The sequence below is a fragment of the Cryptosporidium hominis genome (assembly GCF_000006425.1).
Source record: "Cryptosporidium hominis TU502 chromosome 8 CHRO018065, whole genome shotgun sequence".
Lineage (NCBI taxonomy): Eukaryota > Apicomplexa > Conoidasida > Eucoccidiorida > Cryptosporidiidae > Cryptosporidium > Cryptosporidium hominis.
The window spans coordinates 330-10,697 of NW_667214.1; the positions used below are offsets into that span (position 1 = coordinate 330).

The 10,368-nt window shown below is 29.6% G+C and overlaps 4 protein-coding genes across 4 annotated transcripts; 2 read left to right on the forward strand and 2 right to left on the reverse strand.

Annotated features, from left to right (window-relative positions):
• Positions 1–371: 371 nt before the first annotated feature.
• Chro.80159 (CG2) lies at positions 372–4,550 on the reverse strand. The annotated part of the gene is made up of 1 exon (XM_661156.1): positions 372–4,550. One exon carries the CDS (start codon positions 4,548–4,550, stop codon positions 372–374), a length of 4,179 nt encoding a protein of 1,392 aa, XP_666248.1.
• A 486-nt stretch (positions 4,551–5,036) lies between these two features.
• Chro.80160 (SPO11 protein) lies at positions 5,037–6,119 on the reverse strand. The annotated part of the gene is made up of 1 exon (XM_661157.1): positions 5,037–6,119. The coding sequence occupies one exon, from the start codon at positions 6,117–6,119 to the stop codon at positions 5,037–5,039; it is 1,083 nt and encodes a 360-aa protein (XP_666249.1).
• Positions 6,120–6,980: 861 nt separating this feature from the next.
• On the forward strand, positions 6,981–8,855 carry Chro.80161 (hypothetical protein). Its single annotated transcript, XM_661158.1, has 1 exon — positions 6,981–8,855. One exon carries the CDS (start codon positions 6,981–6,983, stop codon positions 8,853–8,855), a length of 1,875 nt encoding a protein of 624 aa, XP_666250.1.
• Positions 8,856–9,455: 600 nt separating this feature from the next.
• Chro.80162 (hypothetical protein) lies at positions 9,456–10,368 on the forward strand (the record flags this gene model as incomplete). The annotated part of the gene is made up of 1 exon (XM_661159.1): positions 9,456–10,368. A coding segment is annotated over one exon (913 nt), but the record flags the coding sequence as incomplete, so codon positions are not given.

Genomic DNA, 10,368 nt, shown 5'->3' on the forward strand with positions numbered 1-10,368 from the left:
TGGCGCCTCCCTTATTATTATTATTACTACTTCCTCCTGACCAATTTAATATAGGCTGTTTTAATTGAGGAATTGAACTATTATTACCAACAGATTCACCATTATTGTTTGCTAAATATGCCATCATATTATTAAGTTTTCTTTGAGTTACTCCTGATGCAATAGAAACATAAAATGATGAAGTAAAAAATTGTGACAAAGAACATAATATTCTTTGAAAGAAATAACCAGGATAGTAATATATCTCCCCCTCAGAATTAAAAGCTGATTGATAATTCGTGATATTGTTTTTAATATGCAAAAGTCTTTTATAGTTGTTTAAATCATACATTGATAAGAGAGACATATCACTTTCACTCAAAGTATCAAAATCAATAATCTGACAGGAAACCACCGCGAATAAATTCAAAAAGTAGCCTTTTTGTATGATTAATAACTTCAATTGACTGTTGAGTTGTACTACCTCCAACTTGAATATTTTGAACATCAAATAAACTAATTTTTATCTTATAATGCACCTTTGGGTCAATTTCAAATAGAAAAATGATATGCATTCCCACTTTTCTTAATCCAAAAGATAACAAAAATTTATCAATTTCATCAATTCTTTTTAAAGATAATGTATTTAATGAATCATAAAGACCATGAATATCTTTCTGAAGTATATCTTGAATATCTGGATTAGTTTTAGACTCAATTAAAGAAATTGAAGCTGATATCTCATAAGATCTTAAGATTTTCCAAAATGCTTTACATAATATATTCTTACTTTTATCCCCAAAATCATCAATAATAAGTGCATCCCTCAAATAATTTTGATATATCTCAATATGATTTTTTGTGAGTAAATTGTCCACTATATCCACAATAATAAATTCTCTTTTTTCCAATAAATGATGACTATCTATAAAGCCACCACTAATATAGCTATTACTATTACTTGTCGATTCAACATTAACATCACTTAAATGGTCTCCAGAAGTGAAATCCGAAGATTCTACTTCTTCTCCTCTTACTCTTCCTTGAATGAAATCAATGTTTTCAAATCCTTGACAAGATTCATTATTAATATTTGACAAAGATTCACTATCTACTTGGTTAACTTGGCCATGTTCTACTGATGAACCAAGCAACTGTATCTTAATCAAACTTCCTTTATAATTTAACTTTTGAAATAACTTATTACTTAAAGAATCACCAAATAAAAGTGACCATGGAATAATTTCCAACTCAATTTCCCATGGTAATATCTTCTTTATTAGAAAATCTCTTCTAGAAACCATTTCATTTCCAGCCTTTCGTAAATAATTAGGTTTAGAATAATATGCCATATATATAGTCTCAAGTGATTTGTGTAAAAATCTTAAAATACGATACCAATAATCAATAAAAGTACTGACAAATCCTTCTTGAATTAAAGCATTATTACTTATAACTAAGGAGATTGTATTAACCAATTTCCATTCTTTTGATATATTTGGGTTAAAATTACATTCCTCATCACAAACAGAAAATTCCATCTTGTAGTTCTTATCAAACAATAAAGCCTCATTTTCACCATTTAAACTACATATTAATGGAATAGAAATTTCACCATTATTAAAAAATGTCAGAAAACCTTTATCTTGATTAGTTTCTAATATTAACCTATAAAAAAAACTCTCTTGACTCTGAACTCCAGAATAATCCTTTGATCTGTTCAAAATAGGAAACTTTCCCGCCCCAATTTTACATACTTGTATCTTAAATTGAATTCTTTTCTCAGAAAGATTTGTTCCTTCTCTATTTAATCCCAATAAAAACTGGTCTCTTTCAAAATCCTTATATGGCTGGAAAAATAAACTATACTCCTTTATTCCCATACAAAAAATTGATCTATTCAGTTCAAGCTGGCCGCTTCTATCTAATCTTGAATATAATTTGAATGGAAAATAATGGTCACTTGCTGACTCCTTTAATAATTCAAGTAACTCTAAAATTTCACTATGTTTTGTCTCAAAATTTCCTGAATAAAAATCAAAAACTTCACCAACACTTCTTCTAATCTCAATTTCATCAAGCCCCACATATTTTAATACATACCCTTTATCACTCTCATTCTCTGCATGCAAGTGATTTTTCACTTGCAAGTCCGGTGCATGTAATTCGGAACTTTTACCGCCCAACGTGTCCTTGGCGCCCGAATATGTTAAGTGTTGATCCATTGTTGCACAAGTCAAATTAATATCAAATTCAGCAAGAATTACTTTTCCTTTGTAATAATCATTTCTCTTATTGTTTTCAAAGTTGTGTTTGCCTAGGATTCTATAAATTTCGTTATTCTTAGAAAGCTTATTATCAATATCTTCTGTATAACGACAGTTCTTTGTTAAAAATATCTTAAATACTTGGACTTCACATGATTCTGTATCTAATTTTATATAAATCACTCTTGAATTATCTGGAAATTTCTTAGGGTAGAAAAAGTAGTCAAATTCATTTCTGTCTCTTGAAATATGTGTATAAGTAGCTCTTTCAGGCTTTGCAAGAATGTTTGTCATTGTTAAAATGTTGTCTATTACTGTATTTATTATAACACTAGATCCGTTCTTCATTAAATTACTTTGAGAACTTTCAAATTTGTTAATCTTTGCCCCATTCTCATCCTCATTCCTTTTATCCTCTTCCAATTCGGGAAATTCTGCAATCTTTAGTTTTCTCTCTTTTAATATAGATTCTTGTATAGGCGTGGGGACATTGCATATTGGCCTCCAACCATAATTTAATGAAAATTCATTTCGAATTATTTGGAATTTAGTCAATTTCAACAAATATGGTAATAATTGAAAGAATGAATCCGTTTTACTCTGTAATGCTTTTTGCATGTTCTCATAATATGTTGGATAATTTTTCCAAATTGAATTATTCCCGAAATTTGAATCTCTAATTACTAGAGATCCTGTAAATATATCTATGCTTAAAATATACTCGCTATAGTCTAAAAGACGTAAAGTAATTGAATATTTATTTCTTTCTATTGTTGCATTCTTATCCAAATACTTTTCTAACTTTAATGAATACAATTCCAGTAAATAACATCTAAAAACATTTGAAACATGATTCAGAACTTTTGAAAGATCTAAAATATTATTATGATTTGTCTTTTCCCAATTACATAAATATTTCCAACTTTCATTCTCACTTATTATATCAAGTACCGAGTTAACATCATCTGATAACTCATTTTTATGTATAAATAAAAGGGAAAATGGCCATAAAATGCACTTAATGTCACCATTTGGAATCATTAGAAATCTAAGTATTATATTTGTGCCATTTCTATTATGTAACATACTTTTATAAACTGTTGTTTGGCCTATATTAGAATTATTTAAGCCGGTACCTACCAAAGAATATCTTGCAAAATCAAAATTACCTTCATTATCAAAATTTGTTAAATTGGTTATATCTGCATTCTTATATAAATAAATATCAATATACTTGTAAGTATCATTTTTATATTTATATTCATTCCTTTCAGAATGGTAAATACCTGCAATACCACGCTCTTTAATACTTAAAATTGACTGCTCTAAAAACATTTCCAGTATTATTTCTCCTGTAATAATATTTGATATTTTGTATAGTTCTCCCAAAACATCTATATCTTTCTTAAAATCTTTAACTTTTTCAAATTTCTTAATCTCTTCTTTCTCTGAATTTATATTATCCAAACCATTCTCTATAGAATCCTTCTCTAGTGCTTTCACTATATCTTGAACTGGTTCAACACTTTGATCTTCTCTACAATTAAACATATAATAAATCTGTGCCTGTAAAATCTCTTTAAAAGAAGAATTCTGCTCTTTAGTTACAGTATATAAACTCAAAATCTCAGGTATTATTATCTTAGCATCAATTACTTGCCATTCCTTTAGATCAGAAATTAAAATCAATGAGAATCTGGACTTCTTTTCCAACATTATTCTTCCCTTTACTATATCAAAATGGATCATTCTTGATTTACAAATTCCTGAATTTGCATACATAATAAAGAATTCATCTCTAAGCTGCTTCTCAATTAGTTTTTCTTGTATTTCGCTCATTTTTGGGACAATTACTGGTTTTCCATGTTGTGTTACTAATTCTTCCAATAAATTTGGCATTTGAGAAAAATCTTTGAGCAATATCATATCCATTGCTGATGTTATATTTGGACTTGGGGTGCCTACCATTGTTAATGCAGGGTAAAAATCGAATGCAAGCTTTCTTTGTTTAAACCTCATTGATACTAAAGTCTCTCTAAGTTGTATCGCTCTGTTTATATCATCCACTATTCTACTTAAGCTCCCAATTGCTAAAATTCTCAGAAAAACCTCCCTAACCTCTGCAGAATACTCCCACAAACAAGTTTTTGCTTCCTCTTGCACATTTGGGTCACTTGTACAACGTCCTAACAAATCCAAAAACTCACTATAACTGTGTTCCACCAACTGACGAGAAAGATGGCCATAAGAAACTGGAGCAAATGACTTCTGAAACTCCTCTGTTTCTTCATTTGTTAGCCTCATCTTCAACTAATTTGCAAACTTCTTCCTCCTTTTTCCTTTTCCTTATCCCATATAATCCTCTTACCTAAATTTTCACTGCTTGACTTTGCCAAATGTTGGCGCCATTTCCCCACCAAGAAATTCTAAAAAGAAATATAATTGGGGTAAAAATCATCAGTTTTTGATGAAATTTATTTGAAACTAGGAAAATTGAGATGTCATATAATTATTACTATTAGGTTTATTTTATCTTATGAGTGAAATTCAAGAGAAACTTTTTCAATAGCATTTCCCCTAATTTCCTAAATGACTTTTTCAAGCTTATACAATATAATCGATACTGACATGGACAAATCTGAATATAAAGAAAATTAAAATTAATTGAAATGCAAATTAAGCTAAAATTAAATTAAACTATTAAAACATTCAAAGGTGAAGGCACTCAGCCAATTCTTTGATTTTTTCTATACTTAAGGAGTTTGCTCACATGAACAAAAGTTGAATTACTTACTCCGATAATTTTGATCGGATAACCTTTATTAGCCACTTCTCAATCTCTACAATACAGTCAATTTCGAATCTCTTTTGATCCTGCTGCATTTGCATACAAAATGTATTCCACTCTGATTTTGATTCTTGAGAAATCTCATTTGAACTCATTAGTCTGTTTCTGGTATTAATTATTCTTGAAATTTCATCTTGTGTAATATCAAAAACATTATATGTAGCTATTAACCCGCTCTCTATCAACTTTGAAACAGGAGGAACTTTAATTGGCAAAAGTTTTGGGATACTAAAACTTGAATCATACCAAGTGCCTGATTTACCACCCATTATATACGTTGCTGCTATTGAAAGTCCAAAACAGTCGTAATCGCATAGAATCCAGAACTTTGTATCTTCTGGAAGATCTTGACTTAGTCTGTATAGTAAAGTCCTAGTAGGTAGGTCCGAAAATCCTCTGGCTGTAATTAATATACAAGAATTATCAAACTCTTTATGAAATCCAAATTCTAAAAGTCTTTGGAAAATCGTATCCTTTTCAACAACTAAAACAAACTTGATCTTTGAATAGTAGCTAAACTTCAAACCATTCATACCCTTGAATAAATAAGGACTTATCGAATGCCCCATACTTTCAAAAATGGACATACAATCCAATCTAACCTCTCTTCTTCTTTCACAAAATCCTATTTCGTATCCTTGAATTATCAAAGGACCTCTTATCCTCCCTCTAGCTGTGGAAACCACATTCAAAAGTTCCCGAGGAGTCTGTACTAGATGAGTTACTTGTGCAATATATTTATCTGAAATACTTTGTTTTGTATATAAACTCGGATTATTATAATAAATATCTCTTAAAGTCGAGTGGAAGCCTTCCTTGACATTTCTGTGAAGAATATTCATAACCGAAACCAAACAAGTTGAATTGTAAATTTGACTCCTACTTCCTCCATTTATTAACTCCCTTATTATGCCACATACCGAACTTTCCAACCGACTTGTAATTCTTTTATCTTCACCTTCTAAAACGAGTAGCTTATCCTTACTTTTACCTCTCTCAATCAAATTCCTCTCTTCTTGCACCATTACGCCATCACTTAATCACACTTTCTTCTTCCATCCCACCTATTATTTTATCCCATTATATGACTTTTTCCATACAATCCCTTTAATTTCAAATATATTAATCCTATCAAATCGAAAAATAGCCGAAACCTTGGCTATAATTCGCTCCAGAAAAAAATTCAACAATTCAATTTCTCAGATTCTTCCTTCCCTAATATTGCCAAATACATTACAATTTTTTCATGTCGCCTTCATTTTATATTTTTTCCCCTTTGGGCTCCTCTTGCATGCAAAACTCCTCATTAATAAAAATTGGTACACCAAACTTTGGCGCCTAAATGTCACTCGACGTTAATTACCGTCAACCTTGGCAATTTTATTGCCGGCAGCATTTAGAGGTAAAAAAATAATATAAAATTGGTACCTAGTAAAAATTTGAGAGTTTTAGGTGCTTTTCTAGCCAAATTTTTTGAATTTTGCTCTAATTTTCTAGATATATAATTGGAGTTGCTGTTTTTAGGGTGACTGGATATTATTGGACATCAATTATAAGAGAGGATTTGATAAAATTTGGTATTGAAAATCAATTTTTTGGGATTAAAAAGGTTTTTTGGACTTTTATTCAGCTTCTAAGTGCTTATTCAGCAGAATTTTTTTAACAATATTCTCAAAGCAATAAATAAGTTAAGTTTTTTACTTTTCTTTTGGTATTTACATATTTTTGAATGCCTTTAATTAAAATTATTAAATCGCATTTTTTAGACCCATTGCCTCAGGATTCAAATATAAAAGAGTTTTCAAGAAATAGAATACGGAGATAGGATTAATATTCAAGATTGAACCACAGTGATTACTATTTTTCTGTTTATTTTAAATAATCATATGTGGCATAACGTTTCAAATAATTCATTGGCAAACTCATGTCTTCACAGACTTGATGATTATTTTCGACATGAAAGTTCATCAAGTTCATCACAACTTATTCAGAATGGTATAATTCAAAGTAATTTAGGAGGTAATCATTTAATTAAGACATGTTCCTCTCCAATAGGTAACTCCCAGTATTACCCTGGAAAAGATATGGAGTGCATAAATGCTCCAAGAGACCAAGAGAGAGTACTTAATAGCTATAAAAGCTTTCTAAATATGGATAGGGTGATGCCCTGGATGTTAAACATTGATTCTTTTAACTTACCAAATAGCAACCAACAACCTTGTTCTCCTTCACCTCCTAACAATATGAATCCTGGGCATCAATTTGGCTTAAATTCGAATCCTTGTCAGAATCCGAATATGAATTCTAGTACATATGTTAACAATCAATACCAGAATTCTCAGCAACAACATAGCTTGCATAACCATAATCGTATTGATGATTTAAAATACATGGAGAAGATAAATTTATTTGCGGAACGTAATCCTCAATTGGGACTGAATAATGTTTTTAGTGCATCTCCAGTCAAGAGTGATACATCTACAGCAACTCCTTCATCTATGAGGTCAATAATTAATGATGGGTTTTTCAATAATTATCAAGATGACAGAAAGTCTAGTATTCAAAGTTACTTTTCATCTGGAACAAGCAATCATCATGGATATGGTTTAAACCTTAATGGAGGAAATAGTACAGCCAGTAGTGGTTACAACGGAAACAATAATATATTTACAACTGGTTTAGGAGGGACGAATTTTGGAGGAATGGAGCATTATCGTTTAGGAGATGTTCCACCTCTTAGTTTTGGTTACCTTGATAAGAATAGAAATGAAGCTTACTACACCCAAGCAAGCAACCTTTTGAAGATTCTGAGTCCATCTTGGATTCTTTGTATTGATATTGCTGCCATTTTACTTACTAATACAGATAATAAGATGGCATTAAGCAACATTGGTCCTAAACTATCATGTTTTGCCAGAGACGCTTTAAGGCAAATTAAGCAGAAGAAACTTTCAAGATTTATTAAAGAACATAGTAATTTCTTTGATATAAGAAGACCTTCTCCTTCACACTCTGCATTGTATGTTACTTTGAAATTTCCTTTGCCAAATATTGTTCAACAATTTCTACCTTCAATAGTCCAACTAAGGAAATATGAATTAGAAAGAAATCAGATGAACAATAATATCCAAGCAATGAATGAATTTTCTGAGAATGATTTGGAACAATCTCAAAATGTAAACTCAACAGCAACAGTGGTAATGTCGGAAGAAAGGGTGAATACAACTTCAAAAGAAGGTAGTGCATGCAAATTGTCAGAAGATACTGACAATAAAGTGGAATGTACTTCAATTTCAAATAAACAGCAGTTTGACCAAAATTCAACTCAAAGAAAGAATTTAGAAGAGAAGAATTGTATAAATGATCAAATTCCTAGCTCTGTAAAGTCTTATCAAGCTTATGAGTGTTGGTTGTGCGTAAGGGAGTTTGCAAATGTTCTTATTCATCAACCAACACATACAATGGAATTAAGGGAAATCGGGGTTCTAATGTCTCAAAAGGCAAAGATTCAAGCTAAAAGAAATAGTTCAAAAAAGAATTACAAATCCTTTTTATTATCGTACCCAAAATTGTTTAGGATTTTTGGTAAAGATGATAATCACTCTATTCAATGGATTGGGTCCAGCCAAGACTTCATCAAATTGAACTCAATTAAATATCAACCATCTCAATCAGATGATGAATTATTTAATATACCAACTTTAAATCAATCACATTTACAATTTTTGTTCAATCTTAACAACTCTTCAATGTCACTTTAGTGAATCATTTTTACCAAATTTCCTTGATCAAAAAGCCCAATTTAGTTTCAATAAATGAACTATTTCTGAACAAAATGTGTATAATACAAGTTAAGTGGATTAAAACTAACTTAAACGTTGAGGTTTAGGTTGTTTAAAAAATAAAAAAGTATCGTTTCGAAACAGTTTTCTTGAAAATTTGCGAGTGGTATTGTAGTGTGTTTTCTAAAAATTGTTATTTGATTTTTTTTTCTTTTTTTTTTTGCATTATTTTAAATTCACTGTTTACTTACACGTAATTAACTCGACGGATTTTTTTTTTTTTGCTATTCAATTTTTATCCTGCATGCACTTAGACTGTAAAAATTTGCATGAATTTGGCGCCTATTTGGCTTTGCCACGTCATTGAAAGAATTATTTGCCAAAATTGACAAATAATGTGACATAAAAAAGTAATATCAAAAGAATCAGAAATTTAAGTGTTTATGTTTGCTAATAATTTATTGATCTGTCAATGAAGAGATAATCGGATTAATTTTGAAATAATTGCAATATTTTGACAAAAATATAAAAGAGATTTAAAAGAAGAAAAAGAAAAAAAGGCAGTAATATGGATTAAAAATGATAGAACTTTCATTGGGAAAACTAAGTCCTGAAAGAGGAGGTGATAATTCATTGATTAATTTTCAGAAATATTATGAATTTGAAAGAGATTTAACAATAAATAGCCACGAGAATAATAACACAGAAAATTATGATATAAGTAATAACCAATTTGTCAATGTTGGAAAATTCTTAATTATTGAAGATGAAAATTTTCAAAATAAAAGAGAAATAATTACAGAACCTGTTATAGAAGTTAGAGAATTAATCAATACAGAATTAAATATTAATCAACCTTCAGATTCTTTTCAATTAGTGAAGGTTGAAGAATCTATTACGAGCATTTCAATTTCCATTACCATCTATATGATTGTGAGTATTTCAATAGTGTTCTTGAACTATAAAATTTTTTCAGGAATCATTGAATTTCCAATATTTGTTTCTTGGTTTCAACAACTAGTTGGGTTGGCAATCTTCCAAATTCTAAAAATTTATAAAAATCACCTAAGATTTGGATTGACTGAATTTACTCACTTTAATCATTTTGAATGGGAAACAGGAAGGCATATGATACCATTAGCATTATGTTTTATTGGAATGGTTTCTTTGAGTAATATATGCTTAAAACATGTATTAGTTTCAACTTATCAAGTTGCAAGAAGTACAACAATTATTTTTAATCTAATTCTTTCATATAAAATATTAAAACAGAAGTCTTCAATTTTTACTGTAATATCTTGTATTATTGTAATGATTGGGTTTACAATAAGTGCATTTGATTCAAATACATTAAATTTGAATGGAGTAATTTATGGGGTATTTTCATCAATTATACAATCATTCTATAGTGTATTAATAAAAAAACAGCTAAATGTTGTTAATAACAATCAAATTCAACTCTTATATTATCAGTTAATTTTATCTTCAATAA